Source organism: Anomaloglossus baeobatrachus, chromosome 3 (genome assembly GCF_048569485.1).
Source record: "Anomaloglossus baeobatrachus isolate aAnoBae1 chromosome 3, aAnoBae1.hap1, whole genome shotgun sequence".
Lineage (NCBI taxonomy): Eukaryota > Metazoa > Chordata > Amphibia > Anura > Aromobatidae > Anomaloglossus > Anomaloglossus baeobatrachus.
This window is the reverse complement of record NC_134355.1, coordinates 473409805-473431833: the sequence shown is the minus strand read 5'-3', so window position 1 is coordinate 473431833 and position 22029 is coordinate 473409805. Positions and strand designations below refer to the sequence as shown.

The 22029-nt window shown below is 45.1% G+C and overlaps 1 protein-coding gene across 2 annotated transcripts in view; it reads right to left on the bottom strand.

Moving 5' to 3' along the window:
• Positions 1 to 22029, bottom strand: part of ZMAT3 (zinc finger matrin-type 3) — a 77459-nt gene that overhangs the window by 13124 nt on the left and 42306 nt on the right. For both annotated transcript variants that reach the window (XM_075338548.1, XM_075338547.1), the window contains exons 3-5: positions 17394 to 17495; positions 12267 to 12433; positions 8897 to 8991 (exon numbers count right to left, since the gene is read on the bottom strand). In XM_075338548.1, the coding sequence (XP_075194663.1) occupies positions 8897 to 8991; positions 12267 to 12433; positions 17394 to 17495 (364 nt within the window). The remainder of the gene's footprint in view (positions 1 to 8896; positions 8992 to 12266; positions 12434 to 17393; positions 17496 to 22029) is intronic.

The window sequence follows — 22029 nt, the reverse complement described above, 5'->3', positions numbered from 1 at the left end:
CTTCCTGTGGAGGCTGGTGAGTATGCGATTAAAGCGATCGCCATTAAAATGGCGCTGTGATATTTTGACAGCGCAATTTAAGGAGTTAACAGATACGGGTGCATAGCGACTCCAATCGTGCCTGCAAGGCACACGTCAGCTGTACAAATCAGCTGACATGTGCACTGATTGCTGCTGTCTAGCTGCAGCAGCCGGTGGGGATTAACAAGATGACCGCAGGGACGTAATATATTTGCATGCATTTGTTAAGGGGTTGAAAAATGCATTAACAAAAACGCGGCAAAACTCTTGTTCTTTCATGTGTTTTTTGGTCACAAGCTGTGTTTCTGTGACCACAGGTAAAAAAGATGCATTCAGGTTCAGGATGCAGCCTGTTGTCATAGCCATTAACTTATTTGTCTGCAAACCTGTACAATTTCTTGTATATTTTCTCACTATTTCTATACCTTATCATTAAAAAAATGTTTTTTATATTAGTATTTTATTGGTTTTTTTTGGGAATAGGTTCTGTTGCCCCCATATACTAGTATGCAGAAACATACAGTATTTTGTGCCACCATACAGTAGGATACAGACCCATATTGTATTATGCGCACTCATATTGTATTATGCACTCCACATATTATGCTCCACCCTGGGGTGCAAAGTAATACATGCAGGACTATGAGGTGTGCATTAAACTGTATAAAGGACTATGGTGCGCTTTATAATACACGTAGGACTATGAGGTGCATTAGATTATACGGAGGACTATATGGGGCACATTACTATATGGAGGACTGTGTGGCACATTATACTATATGTAAGGCTTTGTGGGGCCATGATAATATTTAGACGGCTGTGAGGAAGCCTTTATACTTTATCTACAGTTATATGAGGGCCAAGAAACGTGGAAGAGTTCTGGCTCTCACAGACCTGTAATTCTTCTGTAAGAGGCTCCTCTGTCCTCCACTCATTACCTGTAGTAATGCCACCTGTTTGAACTTGTTATCAGTATAAAAGACACCTGTCCACAACCTCAAACAGTCACACTCCAAACTCAACTATGGTGAAGACCAAAATGCAGTAGAAGGACACTGGAAACAAAATGTAGCCCTGAACCAGGCTGGGAATACTGAATCTGCAATAGGTAACCAGCTTGGATAAATGAAATCAACCTTTGGAGCAATTATAAGAAAATGTTAGACACACAAGACCTCTGATAATCTCCCTTGATCTGGGGCTCCACGCAAGATCTCAAGGGTCAAAATGATCCCAACAATGGTGACCAAAAATCACTGAACCACACGGGGGAACCTAGTGAATGACCCGCATAGATCTGGAACCACCGTAACAAAGTCTACCAGCAGTAACACACTACACTGCCAGGCACTCAGATCCTGCATTGCCAGACGTGTTCCCTGCTTAAGCCTGTACATGTCCGGGCCACTCTGAAGTTTGCTACAGAGAATTTGGATTATCCAGAAGAGTATTGGGAGAATGTCATATGGTCTGATAGAAACTAAAGTAGAACTGTTTGTTAGAAACACAACTTTTCGTTTTTTGAGGAAACAGAATGCTGAGTTGCATCCAAAGAACAACATACCTACTGTGAAGCGTGGGTGTGGCAACATCATGTTTTGGGGCTGTTTCACTGCAAAGGGACCAGAACGAGTGATCCGTGTATATGACAGAATGAATGGGGCCATGTATCGTGAGATTTTGAGTGCAAACTTCCTTCCATCAGCAAGGGCATTGAAGATGAAACGTGGCTGGGTCTTTCTGCATGATAACGATCCCAAGCACACCGCCAGGGCAACAAAGGAGTGGCTTCATAAGAAGCATATGAAGGTCCTGGAGTGGCCTAGCCAGTCTCCAGTTCAACCCCATAGAAAACCTTTGTGAGGAGTTGAAAGTCCGTGTTGCCCAGCGACAGGCCCAAAACCTCACTGCTCTACAGGAGACCTGCATGGAAGAATGGGCCAACATACTACAACATACCACCAACAGTGTGTGCCAACCTTGTGAAGATTTATATAAGACCTCTGTCATTGCCAACAAAGGATATAGAACAAAATATTGAGATGACCTTTTTTTATTGACCAAATACTTATTTTCCATCATAATTTAAAAAAAAAAAACTTGCCAAATCAGACAATCAATGCAGCAATCTATTGGAGGAAGCCAACATGTACTGTGAAGCAGAGCATAATCTTCACCGTTCAGAAACTAGGCCGCAGGGCAGTATCCCAACACAATAACGACCCCAAACATATCTACAAGACGACCACTGCCTTGCTAAAGAAACTGAGGGTAAAGGTGCTGGACTGGCCAAGCATGTCTTCAGACCTAAACCCTATTGAGCATCTGGTGAGGATCCTCAAATGGAAGGTGGAGGAACACAAGGTCTCTAACATCCACCAGCTCCGTGATGTCATCATGGCGGATGGAAGAGGAGTCCAGTGGCTCCTGTGAAGCTTTAGTGAACTCCATGCCCAAGAAAGTTAAGGCAGTGCTTCAAAATAATGATGGCCACACAAAATATTGACACTTTGGGCACATTTTTGCCATTTTCAATAAGCAGTGTACTCACTTTTGTTTCCAGCAGTTTTGACATTAATGGCTGTGTGTTGAGTTATTTAGAGGGCACACCAAATGTACACTATTATACAAGCTGAACACAGACTACTTTACATTGTAACAAAGGGTCATCTCTTCAGTATTCTCACATGAAAAGATATAATAAAATATTTCCAAAAATGCTTGGGGTGTACTCACCTTTGCAATATACTGTATATACAACAAATAGCCCTGTTGCAGGTTCTGGCTTTTTGGTGGTGTAATGACCTAGCATTTCACATGTTGTCATTTTTGGGAAGAAGGGTTATATTTTGTTGAACATAAAAAAAATGAAGCTATTTAACTATGAATGTCCACTTTTGCACATCTACTTTACTAGTCCAATTTGACAACCGTAATTTGACTACCTACATACATAGGATATTTATTGAGTCCTTTTGGTAAGGGTTGATTAACTTGGGTTGAATGAATTACAGATAAAGCAATAAAATAGCAGCTTGATTTTACTTAAGAAACCACAAGTCCAAATTAGTAGTTTATTCTTAGTTTTCTTTATAACGTACAGAAATATATATTTGCAGTAGAGTAAGGCCATGTTCACGCAGTGAGCATTTGGTGAGTTTTTTACCTCAGAATTTTATAAGCCAAAACAAAAAAAAAATAAAAAAATCACACTTTTCCTCTCATTGTTCCATTCCTGGTTTTGGATTACAAATACTGAGGTAAAAAACTCAAAGATACTCAGTGTGCACGAGGCCTTAAAAGAGAAACAGGTAAATGTCAAAATCCTTCATTTCCTAAGATAAACGTATTAAGCACACAAGTAATATGTTAAATAAAGGCAGCGTTACAGGCTACGATATATCGTGCGATCGTATGAGCAATCGCACCCGCCCCCGTCGTTTGTGCGTCACGGGCAATTCATTGCCTGTGGCGCACAATGTCGTTAACCCCCGTCACACGTACTTACCACCCTAACAACGTCGCTGTGGGCGGCGAACATCCTCTTCCTGAAGGAGGAGGGACGTTTGGCGTCACAGCGACGTCACACAGTGGCCGCCCAATAGATGCGGAGGGGCGGAGATGAGCGGCCATAACATCTCGCCCACCTTCTTCTTTCCTCATTGCCGGCGGTACACATGTAAGCTGTGTTTGTCGTTCCCGGGGTGTCGCATGTAGCGATGTGTGCTGCCTCGGGAACGACGAAAACCGGCGCGCAGAAGGAGGAACGACATTATGAAAATGAACGACGTGTCAACGAGCAACGATAAGGTGAGTATTTTTGCTCGTTAACAGTCGTTCGAACGTGTCACACGCTACGACATCTCTAACGATGCCGGATGTGCGGCACGAATTCCATGACCCCAACGACATATCGTTAGATATATCGTAGCGTGTAACACCGCCTTTAGTCATTTGGGCCAGGATTATGCAGTAATATGCAACAGAAGCAGCAATATTTTATTTGGTTAACATAATGCCCCCCATATTGTTGTAATGTCCCCCTTTCTGCCACTCTTTAAATACAAAGAACATCATCCTTTTTCACAACCAGGGTAGTCTAGCCACAGTCAGAGTTTCAAAGAATCACTGCCATTACAAACACGGAGCCTCTCTCCATAGCATTCTATGGCGCTTGCTGTGAGTTGCAGAAGGACCAGAACTGTAATCGTCGTGGACCTCGTGTGGGTTACATCGGACCTGCAAGGGTATTTTGGGGGTTAATAAAGGGGTGAAAGAGTTAGTTTTTTGTATTTTATTTCAAACTAGCTGTAGTACCCGGGCGTTGCCCGGGATAGTAACTGTCTCTCTTCGAGTTTCTGTCTGTCTCTGTCTGTCTATATCAGTTTCTCTGTCTGTCTCTGTATCAGTCTCTCTGTCTGTCTCTATCTCTGTGTCTCTCTCTTTCTCTGTGCCTGTCTCTATCTGTCTGTCAGTCTCGTTCCCCGTCTGTCTCATTCCAGGTCTCTTTCTTTCCCCGTCTCTCTCTTTCCCCGTCTGTTTCTTTCCCCGTCTTTCTCTTTCCCCGTCTGTCTCTTTCCCCGTCTGTCTCTTTCCCCGTCTGTCTCTTTCCCCGTCTGTCTCTTTCCCCGTCTGTCTCTTTCCCCGTCTGTCTCTTTCCAGGGCTGTCTCTTTCCAGGGCTATCTCTTTCCAGGGCTGTCTCTTTGCCCGTCTGTCTCTTTCCAGGGCTGTGTCTTTGCCCGGCTGTCTCTTTCCAGGGGTGTTTCTTTCCAGGACTGTCTCTTTGCCCGGCTGTCTCTTTCCAGGAGTGTCCCTTTCCAGGGCTGTCTCTTTGCCCGTCTGTCTCTTTGCCCGTCTGTCTCTTTGCCCGTCTGTCTCTTTCCAGGGCTGTCTCTTTCCAGGGCTGTCTCTTTCCAGGGCTGTTTCTTTGCCTGTCTGTCTCTTTCCCCGTCTGTCTCTTTGCCCGGCTGATTTTTTCCAGGGCTGTCTCTTTCAAGGTCTGTCTCTTTCCAGGTGTTTCTCTTTCCAGGTCTTTCTCTTTCCAGGTCTGTCTCTTTCCAGGTCTGTCTCTGTCTGGCTCTATCTCTCTGTCTCTTTCCTCGTCTGTTTCTGTCTGTGTCTGTCTGTCTGCCTCTTTCTGTCTCTCTCTATCCATCTCCCTACCGACATCATATTACCTCACACATCACATAAGCTTCTTATACTAACAGTTTATTTTGTTCCTATAGCAACCACTGACAGTTGCTATTAATAGCCTCTAGCTCCCACCTCCATTCAGTTAAATGGAGCATGTTTTTTAGAGACTAACTGTAAAGCGCGGGGTTAAATTTTCCCGCCTAAACATAGTTTATGATGTTCCCTGAGTCACATGGGGCGTCTGTGTAAAATTTCGTGATTGTACATGCAACGGTGCAGATTCCTTTAGCGGACATACACACATACATACACTGAGCTTTATATATTAGATAAAGATTTTTTCGGTGCTTGTGTTTATTTACTTTTACTTACAAATTAGTAATGGTGGGGTCTCATAGACCCCCCCCCCATCACTTTTCTAGACCCTGACTGCCATCGCACCAGGGCAATCGGAAAAGCCTGGTAAAATGTCGGGACTGTCACACCTAATGGATGCGGCAATTCCAGGCGGCTGCAGGCTGCTATTTTTGGGCTGGGGAGGGACTCGGTAAGCACAGGTCTCCCTAATCTGAGAACACCAGCCCCCAGCTGTCAGGCTTGAAGATGTCTGGGTATCAAAATTGGGGGGACCGCACGCCGTTTTTTTAAATAATTTGTTTAAATAGTAAAAATATATAAAAAGCCACATGCAGTTCCTCCAATTTTGATACACAGCCAAGATAAACACAGGGCTGGGTCAGCAGCCTGTAGCCGTGGGCTTTATCTGTGCTGGGTCACATAACATGGGGGGACCCTAAGCCAATTGTTTTACTTTTATTGTATGATAGACCCGCAGACCAGGTCTGTGATTAGAAGCATCTGACACGCTGTCACTCAGTGTGGGGGTGCATCTAACTGCAACCAATTACAGACGCCGGTGGGCGGGTAAAGCAGTGCATATGCAGTGAAGGTAATGAGTGGTCCTGGAAGTGACTGAGCAGCTGCAGGAGCAGTTACAGCTGCAACGCAGACTTCAATAAGTATGAAGAGCTTGCTTCATTCTTCTTTTCTTTATTTTTCCTTTATTTATTTTTATTACCCGAGTGCCGGATACAGATCATTACCCACAATCCCGAGAATTCTGGGCCCGGGTCTGGCACTTGGGTATATTTGAAACCGCACAGATCCAGGTCCAACCATCACTATCAGTGAAATGTGGAGAAACCTATCAGTCAGTAGGCATTTCACTTGCCTGCAGCACCACCACAGGGAAAATTAGACATAATGTCCAAACCAAGCATTGTTTTTTTGTTGTTGCCCAAACCAGGACAGGTCATTTAGAGCAAGAGATGCTCTTTGTTGGAAAGTACATCTCTATATTAAATCAAAAGTTTCAAAAGGGTTATACAAAAAGAGGTTATCTAAACCATATAACCTATTTTAAGAGGCTCCAGGCCTCTCCCCTAGGGCACGCTGAGGCCACGCCCACTTTCTTAAATGGCCAGCATTCTCCTAACCCGGATGTGCCTCCCAGGTCAGCTAGGAGGCTGCAGGTATTTAAGGCATCTCTGCCCTGTGAGAGTTGCCTGGGCAATGAGTTTGTCTATCACTCATTGCTGTAGTCAGGTTCCCTAGTACTGTGCTGCTGCTGTAATATTGTGCTAGTTCTGTCACTTAAACCTGTTTGTATTATAGGGAGCTGCTGCCAATACCTATACTTGTTGCTGCGAGCCGTTATGCAGGCTGCGTACCTGCTGTCTCGAAGTATTATTACTAGCTGTTGCCGTCCATCCATCCATCCCGGAGTCTGACATCAGCTGCTGCCGCAACCTACACCAGAGTCTGCCCCCAGCTGCTGCCACAACCTGTACCAGAGACTGTCACAAGCTGCTGCTGCAACCTTATACCAGTGACTGCTGCTCCCGTACCCCTGAGGCCAGCCGACGCAACACCAGTCTTCCTGAGTGGCACCCAGACCAATATCTGCAGCGCAACACCTCCACCATCAGGAGCTCTGGAGAAGACCAGGATCAGGGCCGTAGTCAAGCTCCCCTGTGTTTTCTGTGGGTTGCAGCCCAGTGGATACACAAACATCTCAGCTCGCTCGGCGAGCATAACAATTGCTTCTGCCATGTTGGCATTCTGATTCCCAGTGATCATGTGACATTATAATGGCAAGGGACCGCTGCAGAAAATCGGTGACCACTGACCAAGTGCAGCCTTTCAGTATTCTACCAGAGCTGAGGTCTACTCTGACAGGATAGTGAAAGCTGCAAACAATCAATAGGGGCTGATTAACTACAGTGGTCACGTGACATAACAATGCCAAGCAATATAGTATATGCCCTTTATCTTATTTTCAAGACTAAGGGCGGCGTCACACGGGACGATCTATCGTGCGATCGCACGAGCGATCGTACCCGCCCCGTCGTTTGTGCGTCACAGGCAATTAGTTGCCCGTTGCGCACAAAGTCGTTAACCCCTGTCACACGTACTTACCTCCCGGACGACGTCGATGTGGGCGGCGAACATCCTCTTCTTGAAGGTGGAGGGACGTTCGGCATCACAGCGACGTCACAGAGCGGCCGGCCAATAGAAGCGGAGGGGCGGAGATGAGTAGGACGTAACATCCCGCCCACCTTCTTCCTTCCGCATTGCCGGCGAGATGCAGGTAAGCTGTGTTCGTCGTTCCCGGGGTGACACACGGAGCGATGTGTGCTGCCTCAGGAACGATGAACAACTGGAGCACAGAAGGAGGACCGACATTTTGAAAATGAACGACGTGTCAACGAACAACGATAAGGTGAGTATTTTTGCTTGTTCACAGTTGTTCGTAGATGTCACACGCTACGATATGTCTAACGATGCCGGATGTGCGTCACGGAATCCGTGAACCCGACGACATATCGCTCGATATATCGCAGCGTGTGACGCCGGCCTTACTATACAGAAGTACATCTGAAAGTCACAAGATAAATTCCGCTTCGTCTTATGCTTTAATATCTGCTCTCTAACAATATGCACAAAAGTAATGAGAAATCCAATGAGCTAAAGACCCTTCCCAACTTTGACAATTAAAATCTAGCATAAACGTAAAGCGCGTCTGTCTCTACACTGTATAAGTACATTTGTGAGCCAGGAAAGAGCACTTTGGATCTCTGCCGTGGTACATACACAATATGGACTAGAGATTTCTATTGCATTTGGTTCCATCAGTACATTTCTTATCAGCAACTTAAAACCCAACTTAAACAATAATGTAAAACAGATAAAAAATACTATCAAGAAATAGCGGCCTGCCATATGGTGTCAGCAATAGAATGAAAAATAATTGTGATTGAAGCCTGCGTCTGTAAACGTAGCACGCGATAAATACAGTAAGAATACGTCAGGTCTTGGAGATTACCATAATGGTAATGGAAGATGATGGTTATTTCAATTATCCTAGAGATCATTTTGTAAAGGTAACAGATTGCAAAAGTAAAAACTAGCCAAGAAAGTTTACATATGGAATAAAGATCAGTTCCTCGGAAATCATGATTTATACACGATTGAGGATCACATTTTAGTATGTATCAGGTAGATGCAGCTCATTGAAATTCAATTTAATTCTACGGAAAAGTGCACCTCACTATACACTATGCATGTAACATGGCCCCGGCAAACACATTCTTCATCTGTTACCATGGTAACCCTAATCCATTACTCTATCAGGCCTATTCTACGTACCGGCCTGGACAAGTCTCCCTGATAGAATACCTGTATTATTCTGAGGAGAGCAGACATTTCTCCGATTCTGCATCATTTTATGCTCATTGCCTTCTTTCCGAGCTCTTCTCTTGCATTCAGAGTCCCTGAGTGTGATAAAAATCACATTACATCAGTGATGAAAATACAAGCAGCCCATCATATGTGTTTATATACCGATCAGATGAGAAATATGCAGATTTGTAGCAAATTGGTGAAAACTAAACCAAGCAGATAACAGTTTTATTACATTACTAGTTCAGGTGAAACGTGGAAGTCTTTCAGGAGAAACTGATAAAAGTCAAATCTTTAGTGACTACTTAAATGTTATATATTATGAGCATAATTGGTTCCGGGACTATGCTCTTAAACCAAGTTACTCTTATATCAAAGCAAATTTTCCCATAGGAAATAATTGGAATGCAGACAATTCATTCCACAACCCAAAAATATTTACTGTATTTATACAAACTCATTAGAGTAATACAAATTGTAATGTATTCATATAAAATTATTACAGTACACTAATACAACATACTGTACAGTACAGTAAAAGCATATAAAGCAAATTAAACTGCACTTTAGCTTACAATAGAATTGTTGGTGTGCGGGATGCAGGAGGTACAGTATAAGCAATGTGCTGTACTAGTTATCAATAAGAAAGTACAATACTGTATCCACAAATGCAAATTGATAGATTATATAGTATATACTCTACAGTACAATGGTACACTGTATATAGTATACAGTACATATGGGCAGAAAGTTACCTCCAGAGCGGGTCAGAGCGTAGTGAAAGGACAGAACCAGAAGTGTGCACGGTGGGAATTTGCTCTTATTGCAAAGCATTGCTCTTACACCAAGTTACAAATTTGTAAAAAGCATTGCTTGTCTTGCAAAACCCTCTCAAACCAAGTTACCCTTAAACCAGGGTTCCACTGGATATATATATATATATATATATATATATACACACACAAACAAACGCAAATAGAAATATATATTTCATCCCTGCTCAGTTTCATTCACACATCTTGAAATTCATGTGTAGCCACCAACTGGGCTTCACAGAAAAACCAAGATGGCGACCATGAAGTACTTCAGTAGGCTAGCAGCTGGTGAGCCAACCCATCAGTTTTTTCGCAAATGCGTTGATAGAAGCCGTGGTAAATGCTTGCTCGTATTCACTCCATTTAAATGCTTCTGTCAGTGATAAATAGCAGCTATCGGAGCTAACTCTGGTCGCTGCTGTCTAACTTCTGTATTTCCTAGGTATGGAGTTAGCGACGTTGCTTAGCCCACTCTATACACCCCACCTGTGACAAGGGTTGACAACCAAACAGAAATTCCTGAACAGTTTGTAAAAATAGGGCACTTTGTACTGTTCATGATTTTTTTAGCTGTAGAAACTTTTACAAAAAATGTCATGACTGTAATTTGCATCATATTCCAGTTCTCAGTGATGGCTGCTCATGTGTTCATATCAGAATTGCGAGCTGCAGACATATCGCTTGCAATCTTAATGATTTATTACAACCTATCTACAATGTTGCTACTGTAAAGACGCACATTTTCTGTCTGGATGTCTACTGTGTATACGGTAAGCACCATGATATTTATTAGCTATCAGGCTAAGTTTATAGATCAAATGGTAACCATTAAAAGCACTTTGACCCCAACTCATCAAGCAGTTTTTCACAGAATTCTGTCTGTAAATCTCTTTGAAATGTAGCAAAGTGTTTGCTCAACTCAAAAACGGACAAAAATTCAGTGACTATTTTACAAAAGTAGGCAAAGCTGGGTGGGACGAAGAATGGGGAAACCCACCAGACGCATCGTAATTTAAGCTTGTATACCTTTAGGCGATACCTGACATCAAGAGACTGATTGGGCGCTGTCTTGAAGACTTGCTTATTTCCTTAACAATCACAGAGGCCATACACAATGCTAGATGTAGTAGGTAGGTTTTGATGTGGGGTGTATTCATTTTTGCATCAACTCATTCGAGTAAAGGCCCTGTCACACACAGAGATAAATCTGTGGCAGATCTGTGGTTGCAGTGAAATTGTGGACAATCAGTGCCAGGTTTGTGACTGTAGAAATGGAACAATATGTCCATGATTTCACTGCAACCACAGATCTGCCAAAGATTTATCTCTGTGTGTGACGGGATTTTGTAATGAAAGTTATATTATTAACCTTACTTTCATTTTATGGGTTAAAAAATTGTTCTAAGAAACTCAGTCTTGTCAAAATTTTGGAAATTCTTCTTGTATTTAGTAGGATATTGATTAAAGGGAATCTGTCACCACTTTGACCTCCTTAAACTGTTAATACGGACATACAGGTTATAGAATGCTGAAAAATGTCCTACCTGTCTGCCTCATATCAGATGCCTCGTTGTGGATAAATCATCTTTCATCACTATGTAAATGAGCTCTTCCAGGCTATGGGGAGGATACTGCCTGGAAGATAACTCCGTCTCCAGAGATTATGTTAAATAGAAGAGGCATTACCAGTGTGAGACAAGTGACTGACACAAAATAGGAGAAATTAAATTTGTTTCCTTGCAAACACATTTTTGCAGCTCCCTGAGCTCTGCTTCATTGCAACACTATTGTAACACTGTCTGGCTGTGAGATGGAGGCTGAAGCTGAGAGGAACCTGCAGATGTGTCAGTTATAATCACACAAAGCTGTGCAGTGAGAGCAGAGAGCGGATGTCACACAGCACACTGGTAACGCCCCTCCTTTTATTTAAAATAAGCTCTGGAGGCGGAGTTATCTTCCAGGCAGTATTATTATTATTTATTTATAGAGCACCATTGATTCCATGGTGCTGTACATGAGAAGGGGGTTACATACAGTATACATATACAAGTTACAGTAGACAGACTAGTACAGAGGGAAGAGGACCCTGCCCTTGCGGGCTTACATTCTATAGGATTTTGGGGAGGAGACAGTAGGTGGGGTGTAGGTTGGGCGGCAGTTCCGCACGGTGGTGGGGCGGAAGCTCCGCACAGTGGTGGGGAGGTAGCTCCGCACGGTGGTGGGGAGGCATAGCCTGGAAGAGCTCATTTATATAAAGTGATAAAAGATAATTTATCCACAACAAGGCATGTGATATGAGGCATACCGGTAGGACATTTCTCAGTGGTCTATAACCTGTATGCCCATATTAATAGGTTAGATAGGTCAAAGTGGTGACAGAATCCCTTTAAAATCTGTTTTCAGAGGGAATGTATGCTAGATGGCTTTTACCACTTTTACTTTTTCCCTACTCTATTAGTAAAATATATAAAGTCCAATGCCATGTGTACTCCGTAAAGTGATGGAAAATGTAAAGGAAGAAATTCATTTCCCTGTGACGATTTTCTACGTACGTAAAAGCATTAGGTGGTGTCTCGGCCAGACGTAACCTCTTGGCATGGTTCTTTCCTTGGTAGTGTGCTTGAGCCACGACTGGGGAGCTGAATGAAGCGTCACAGAGTTTGCAGTAGTCATTCTCAGTAGCAAGAATCACTCGCCCACCACTTTTAGGGGCTGTCACCTGCATGAATTGAACACATAACTTTTAATTTTCGGCTAAGTGATCAAAGACAATGAATTAAACAATTTCTAACGATACACTGGAGTTGTATCACAGTCATTCTTCAGGAGCACATCACTCCCCCGCCTCCAGGCTTCATTCTCACCTGGGAGTAGTGTGCTACAGATGACTTATAATGGTATAATTGTGCTATGGATCCGACCTATAAGCAGAAGCAGCTATGCATTTGCAGTATTGGAGTTCAGGGTCGGTAAAACTGGCTGAAGGATCCAGTGATCCAGCCAACTTCAGAGCAGCAAGTACAAGATCTATAACAAAGAACTTGTAAGCACTCTTACTCCTTGCCTAGGCGACCTGGCCACCACTGATAGAGAAAAGAGGTGGCTGGTAATCTAGGTAATGAGCAGAACATTAGAATTACAAATTCCTTTGTTCTTGAAAACAAAGAGAATATTTAATAAGAGCTCAATTGCAAAGTTGTTATTTTCTACAAGCACTTTGCCATTTTACCCATAAGAAAACCTCTTTAAAGGGAATCGGTAAGCAGGTTTTTGATATGTACAGTGCTGGCCAAAAGTATTGGCACCCCTGAAATTCTGTCAGATAATACTCCGTTTCTTCTTGAAAATGATTGCAATCACAAATTCTTTGGTATTATTATCTTCATTTAATTTGTCTTCAATGAAAAAAAAAAAAAAATTGTCATAAAGCCAAATTGGATATAATTCCACACCAAACATAAAAAAGACCTGGAGCAGTTTGCCAAAGAAGAATGGTCTAAAATTCCAGCAGAGCATTGTAAGAAACTCATTGATGGTTACCGGAAGTGGTTGTTCGCAGTTATTTTGGCTAAAGGTTGTGCAAACAAGTATTAGGCTAAGGGTGCCAATACTTTTGTCTGGCCCATTTTTGGAGTTTTGTGTGAAATGATCAATGATTTGATTTTTGTTTCATTCTCTTTTGTGTTTTTTCATTGCAAGCAAAATAAATGAAGATAATAATACCAAAGAATTTGTGATTGCAATAATTTTCAGGAAGAAACTGAGTATTATCTGACAGAATTGCAGGGATGCCAATACTTTTGGCCAGCACTGTAAGTTGAAGCCAGCATGCTGTAAGGGTTAACACAGAAACTTTAGGCGTGCCTGGTCTATCACAGTCCAATCTTATCTTAGATTTGTTTAAGCAGCAGGACTCTAATCATTACAGGACTAGAAACTCACATACAGAGAAGTCCAACATGCCCCCTGCTGTGACTGACACCTCACTGTCAATGTACAATCTCTATAGAGAGCCTGTTGTGGGCGGGGACAGCTCCCTGGACTCAGCTACATGACTAAACCTAAAAATTCTAATTTTGTAAGAACAGCTGTACCCAGTAATCTAAGTGATACATCATTGCATTCAGAATTTCCTTGCCTACATTATGCTGCTCTCAGATCAGGTAGCAAAAATCTTCTGTCAGATTCCCTTTAACAGTTTATGAGCAGTTTTCATATTTAATAGCACATACTTTTTACATTTCAATTCACAGGAAATAAACATTTAGACATCACCATTCCAGAGGGTCTGCTAATTACAATGGAAGCTGTTAATTGTCTACATTGCAGCATTGTGCTGCCAGTATAAAACACAACAAATTAAAAAATGCACAAGATAATGATTAGTAGGTGCTTATGTACCAACTAAATGGCACCCGAAGTGCAAATTTGGGGAACAAAATGCATCTATTGAATATAAAGGTGGCAATAGGCATTATACGACTGCTGGCGGAGAGCTGTCCTGCCGGCAGTTATCAGTCTTCCCATAAACGTACATACTGGCCGGCCAGAATGGGAATGTTCACTCCAAATGAGAAGGGAAGAGAATAATATAAGGCTCCAGTGTAGCTTCTGTTAAATGGGGAAAGATAAAATAATGAGTGGAAAAACTTCAGAAAGGAAGTCACCATAGACAATACACAAACAGCCCATTAAGAACCAGTAAAATAACATACTGGCATTTGTGAACATGGCATTAGTACATCTCCCTCTGCAATAAAGATTCTTTACGTTCTGTGTAATGGATTCATTCCAGCCTTCATCTGAGCTTTATTATGGCACAATCCTCATAATAAAAGGGCCCGAGGGCCTGTCCTACTATATTATTATATTATTAACCCTATAAAAACACTGTCCTTTTTATATACTCAAAATGAAGTCACATACTGTACTTTGTAAGTATATCTCATATTCTATGAGGGAATGTCGGCTATATCCGCGCTCTAGATGTCAGATATAAAAGGATGCCATGTCACTGGCCACAGAACGAGCACTGAGGTCCGATCCTCCAAATATCAGATGTTGTGTATATTGTATTATGAAGGGATGACGTAAGAATTCATTCTGTATTATTCCATCAGTCATGCAGGACTGTATCCGTCCTACTTGTACATCAGGGTTTTATGCCGCCACTGTCTGAATATGCAGAGGGATGTCCTTACACAAAACTAAACTCGAAGCGCCCTCCGGTGGACACTACCGGATACAACCTCTCTGCATTTCACCAGCAGGAAAAGAAAATTCTCTTTTTTAAAAAATCTATATAGATTTATATAAATTATATAAGACATTTATAAAAAAAAATGAAAATAAAAAAAACTACTAAGAATGGAGCTGCACCTTAATATGTAAATAATTTAGCAACTGGCAGAAAACATTGGAGCACATAAGACGCAGGGTAAACTTTTGGCTCCAAGTACAGGAGCAAGCAGTATAAGGCTACTTTCACATTGCGTTTTGCCTTACGTTTAGTGGTCCTGTCGGGGCATCTGTCCGAACCGTCCCTCCCCCCACCCCGCAAAGTGTGTTTCGGACGCATGCGCCGACAGGGCCATTGACTGTTATGGAGCAGACTATGTTAGCGTGTGCTCTGTTTTGTACTATTTTTGCACATATACGTTTCTGCAGATGGACACCCGAACATAGTCGACTACCTTCGGGTGTCCGCCTGCAGAAAACGTATGTGCCCGAAAATAGTACAAAACAGAGCAGACGCCATTGTAGTCTGCTCCATTACAGTCAATGGCCCTGCCGGCGCATGCGTCCGAAACACGCTTTGCGGGGTGGGGGAGGTACGGTTCGGACAGATGCCCCGACGGAACCACTAAACGTAAGGCAAAACGCAATGTGAAAGGGGCCTAAGGCTTTTTTAGATCACCTTTCAGAACACCACATACAGCAGATCCCTTGCAGTTGCAGACTGTACAGGAAGGTGAAACAGGCTACACCTTCCTAAGTAGTACCCATGAAGCCAGGGGCCATTGCTGGCACACACTCTGAGAATACATGGCAAATGCAGTCTCAAATTTTTATTGTATTTTTTCTTTCTGAGAAAGTGAACACTAGTGAGGACTAAAGCACCCTTTACACGCTGCGACATCGCTAAAGCTATATCATCGGGGTCACGTCGTTAGTGACGCACATCCGGCGCCGTTACCGACATCGCAGCATGTGACACCAAGGAGCGACGATCAACGATCGCAAAAACGTCAAAAATCGTTGATCGTTGACACGTCGCTCCTTTTCATAATATCGTTGGTGGTGCATGCCGCTGGTTGTTCGTCGTTCCTGTGGCGTCACACATCGCTATGTGTGACGCTGCAGGAACGACGAACATCTCCTTACCTGCATCCACCGGCAATGAGGAAGGAAGGAGGTGGGCGGCATGTTCCGGCCGCTCATCTCTGTCCCTCCTCTGCTATTAGGAGGCCGCTTAGTGACTCCGCAGTGACGTCGCTATGACACCGAACGCACCTCCCCCTTGAAGGAGGGATTGTTCGGCGGTCAGAGCGATGTCGCAGAAAAGGTATGTGCGTGTGACGCTGCCGTAGCAATAATGTTCGCTACGGCAGCGATCATCAAATGTCGCACGAACGACGAGGGCGGGTGCTATCGCGCACGACATCGCTAGCTATCGTATGATGTTACTGAGCGCAGGGACTAAGGGCGTTAGTTCCTGCACTCATTCCACTCTCTTAGCATGTTAGCAAGCCCACAGGGGCGTACTAACATGCTATTCAGTGCCCACTGCCCAGCGCTCATCAGTGGTGACGTACATACCTGTGTCTGCTGTCATCGCTTCAGACGCTGGGCAGTGAGCATGATCAGAAGTCTCTGCATTTTCTATCATGTGCACTATACCTCTCTGAAGCCAGGATGTATACACCAAGCTTCATAGTGCACATGACTGGAAGTGCCAGGGACTTCTGATCATGTGCACTGCCCGGCATCTAAAGCAATAACAGCAGACACAGGTACGCACCTCTATGCTGATGACGCTGGGCAGTGGGTATAACATGCTAAGAGGGTGGAATGAGAGTAGGAACTAACGCCCTTGCGACTAGTTCCTGCACTCATTAGCATATCATAAAGGATCTTTAGAAATACTTTTTCTATAGATTTCTTTATGTACACTGCTAGATACAGGGACGGTTAGGCAGAGATTAGCAATATGCACCCAGAACTGCTCGTGGTGCTGGGTGCATATTGCACCTGACAGGTTCCCTGGTTTGTCTGCCTCACTTCGGTATCAGGAGGTGCCTGTCAGGGTGTCAGGGTGCATGTGCGTGATCTATTCAGTTGTTGGATACTTGCCGATCGCCCTGGTTGGTATGTGTAGGCGTGATGTCATCACCACCGCTGACCTCATGTGGAAGTGAGCAGCACTGTACAACCAAATTATGGTCAATTTCAGAGTAACAAGTAAGTAATTTTGTGAATTTAAGGGTACCATAGACACACGGGCTGGAACCAAGTCACTTAAGGAGAGATTTCATCAAGTAGGGTCAGCAATGAATATTAGATAAGATCCCACACTCTGCATCCCTATTGGTCAGTTATTTAAAGAATCAGGATTTTTTGCACAGCTTCGTACTTTTAATACCATGTGAGCTCAGTCCCGTTCATCTGATGATACTTACATTTGTGGATTCAGACGATACTGTATGTAACGTGTGTCTTGATGACTCTGGACAACTACTCGATGCACAGTAATTCCGTAACTTCTTGCTGTGGTTTCTGCCCTAAAATATATGGGTTACATAATAAATATAAGGGTCTACATCTACAATACACACACATATATTCATAGAGTTATAAAAGGACAGAAACAATGAGCTCACTGTTTTTATTAATGACATCTGTATCATAAGCCTCATTTTCTATATACTGTATGTATTTTGTGTACTATTACATGGAAAGAGAATTTGGGAGAATTTGTGCTAAAGTTAGATGGATATGCCCATAGCAATCAGATACCAGTTCTAATATTGCTAGATCTCTCCCAATATTTCTTCCATCAATAGCAATTATTTTTTTATTTCTTTTGCGGCTCTTAGCCTGAAGCCATTTAATTAGGGGATAAATGGGGTGGGGTGCAGCATGTATTATGTGAAGCCACTTCAATGCTGCAGAAATATTCAGTAAATCCGCACAAATCTTGTATAAACTTGTTTTGCTGTTTTAGAAAAATTAACTGTTGAAAATGTTTGGTAATAAGTTGCAAGTGCAGTGGGGTGGGCAGTGCCCTTCCAGCCCTCCTGCCTCTCTCCCTATTACCCCCCCCCCCCCCCCCACTGCCTGCCTCCTGCCTCTCTCCCTATTACCCCCCCACTGCCTGCCTCCTGCCTCTCTCCCTATTACCCCCCCCACTGCCTGCCTCCTGCCTCTCTCCCTATTACCCCCCCACTGCCTGCCTCCTGCCTCTCTCCCTAATACCCCCCCACTGCCTGCCTCCTGCCTCTCTCCCTAATACCCCCCCACTGCCTGCCTCCTGCCTCTCTCCCTATTACCCCCCCCACTGCCTGCCTCCTGCCTCTCTCCCTATTACCCCCCACTGCCTGCCTCCTGCCTCTCTCCCTATTACCCCCCACTGCCTGCCTCCTGCCTCTCTCCCTATTACCCCCCCCTCACTGCCTGCCTCCTGCCTCTCTACCTATTACCCCCCCACTGCCTGCCTCCTGCCTCTCTCCCTATTACCCCCCACTGCCTGCCTCCTGCCTCTCTCCCTATTACCCCCCCTCACTGCCTGCCTCCTGCCTCTCTACCTATTACCCCCCCACTGCCTGCCTCCTGCCTCTCTCCCTATTGCCCCCCCCACTGCCTGCCTCCTGCCTCTCTCCCTATTACCCCCCACTGCCTGTCCCCTGCCTCTCTCCCTATTACCCTCACTGCCTGCCTCTCTCTATTACCCCCCACTGCCTGCCTCCTGCCTCTCTCCCTATTATCCCCCACTGCCTGCCTCCTCTGACTGACAAGTCACTGATTCAGGGACAGAACTGTAGAAAAAAGACATGAACTGCACATCCAAAATGCACTGATCTAATATGTCAGGCTCGGACTGGCGAGTGTCCGACACACGCCGTGACACATGCGCACAGACCAACGACTGTCTGGCACACAGCGAAATACACCGGTATCAACAGGGATGGTAAAGGAGAAGAGGACCCTGACGATAGGGTGCAGGGGATGGGACACCTCCTGACACTAACCTGTGTCTGGTCCCTGGGTTCACCTAACGTCCCTATAAGAGTCCTTCCCTCATCACCGTCACGTGCTTAGTCCCTTACTGTCCCTCCTCTCACCCTGGATAGTGACAAGACATGATAGACATCACCACTACAGTAGCGACACATAGGGGACAAACATGGAAACATAGACAAAAGGATATACAAACAAACTTCATTGCTGCAGCCAGACACCAAGGCTGCAGTTGACTAGGCTCCAAAAGATAGCACTGCAACAGCTAAGCTCCAGCAGCATAACACCAGCAGCTTAAAGAAAGCTTCCTTCCTCCATAGTGGTCAGAAACACAATGAGATTCTGTTACCAGCCTCAGGTGATGGAGCAAGTGACTATTTAAAGGAGAAGGGAGTGGTCACAAACTGGCTGCTCCAGAGATTGACTAACTTCAAAGACTTGTGCTTCAAAGACTTGTGACATCTCTGGGACCCGAGCTTCACATTGCTCTGTGATTCTAAATGTGTTTTGCTTTCTGTTGTTGCCGCAAGGGTAATGACATTTTCCTTGTTTGTAGCACCCGGTTAGTCAATCTCTGGAGTAGCCAGTTTGTGACCACTCCCATCTCCTTTGACATAAAGGGAATCTGTCAGTAGGTTTTTGCTATGTAAGCTATAGACAGCATGCTGCAAGGGTAAACACAGAGAATTCAGGGATGCCTGTCTTGTCAAAGTCCGGTCTGTTGTTTATTTGTTATGTTTGTTTAAGCAGGGTGACTACATATCACGGCAGTCTGAGACGCCCCCTCCTCTGACTGACACCTCACTGTCAATGTACAATCTCTATTGAGAGCATGTTAGGGTGGGACAGCTCTCCCAGTTAAGCTACATGACTAAATCAAAAAATTCAATTGTGGCAGAATGGCTGCACCCACTAATCTAAGTGATACATCATTGGATTCAGTGAATCGTTGCCTACATCATTCTGCTATCAATTGAGGTAGTAAAATCCTGCTGACAGATTCCCTTTAACAATTAGTTATTTTCTAATGGCATGTTCTATTGAATTATACACTATTTCACAAAAGGTCTGTCGTGGTGTTTTCTATGGCTACACTCTCACAAATGTTCTTGGACCCATCACATCTACAAACTGAGGATGTGGCTAGTTCTGGATGAGACTAGTGCATTTGGAAAGTCACAATGACTAAGGGGTACTTTGCACACTACGACATCGCAGCTGCGATGTCGGTGGAGTCATGTCGAAAGTGACGCACTTCCTGCGTCACTCTCGACATCGTAGTGTGTAAATCCTAGATGATACGATTAACGAGGGCAAAAGCGTCGTAATTGTATCATCGGTGTAGCGTCGGCGAATTCCATAATTACGCTGATGCGACGGTACGATGTTGTTCCTCGCTCCTGCGGCAGCACACATCGCTGTGTGTGAAGCCGCAGGAGCGAGGAACATCTCCTACCTGCATCACCGCGGCTCCCGTCGGCTATGCGGAAGGAAGGAGGTGGGCGGGATGTTTACATCCCGCTCATCTCCGCCCCTACACTCCTATTGGCCGCCTGCCGTGTGACATCGCAGTGACGCCGCACGACCCGCCCCCTTAATAAGGAGGCGGTTCGCCGGCCAGAGCGACGTCGCACGGCAGGTGAGTGCATGTGAAGCTGCCGTAGCGATAATATTCGCTACGGCAGCTATCACAATGATATCGCAGCTGCGACGGAGGCGGGGACTATCGCGCTCGGCATCGCAGCATCGGCTTGCGATGTCGTAGTGTGCAAAGTACCCCTAAGGCAACTTTCAGACATCCGTTCTTTGCCATCAGGAACAATCCGGTTTGTGCCTGATGCAACGGATCCGTCACAGATTGTGTAAAAATTGATGCGACGGATCTAGCAAAAAACGGATCCGGGTTACCGGCACTACCGCCCCCATCATCATCGCAGACACGCAGGCACTACTGCCCCCATCATCAACGCACACACAGACATTACCGTCCCCATCATCATTGCAGACACGCAGGCACTACCGCCCCCATCATCACCGCACACACCGGCACTACCGCCCCATCATCACCGAACACACCGGCACTACCGTCCTATCATCATTGCAGACACGCAGGCACTACCGCCTCCATCATCACCGCACACACGCAGGCACTACCGCCCCTATCATCACCGCACACACCGGCACTACCGTCCCTATCATCACTGCAGACACGAAGGCACTACCGCCCCCATCATCACTGCACACCAGCACTACCGTCCCCATCATCACCACACACACAGGCACTACCGCCCCCATCATCACCGCACACACCGGCACTACCGCCCCCATCATCACCACACACACAGGCACTACCACCCCCATCATCACCGTACACACGTAGGCACTACCGTCCCCATTATCACAGCAGACACGCAGGCACTATTGCCCCCATCATCACCGCACACACGCAGGCATTATCGCCCCCATCATCACCGCATACACGCAGGCACTATCACCCCCATCATCACCGCACAAACACCGGCACTACCGCCTCCATCATCACCGCACACACACAGGCACTATTGCCCCATCATCACCGCATACACGCAGGCACTACCGTCCCCGTCATCACTGCACACACACTGGCACTACCGCCCCCATCATCACCACACATATCGGCACTACCGCCTCCATCATCACCGCACACACACAGGCACTACCCCCCATCATGACAGCACACACGCAGGCACTACCGCCCCCATCATCACCGCACACACGCAGGCATTATCGCCCCCATCATCACCGTATACACGCAGGCACTATCACCCCCATCATCACCGCACACACATACTGGCACTACCACCCCCATCATCCCCACACACACCGGCACTACCGTCCCCATCATCACCTCACACACGCAGGCACTACTGCCCCCATCATCACCGCACACACACACAGGCACTACCGCTCCTATCATCACTGCACACACACACCGGCACTACCGCCTCCATCATCACCGCACATACCGGCACTACCGCCCCCATCATCACTGCACACACGGAGGCACTACCCCCCATCAGGCACTATCACCCCCATCAA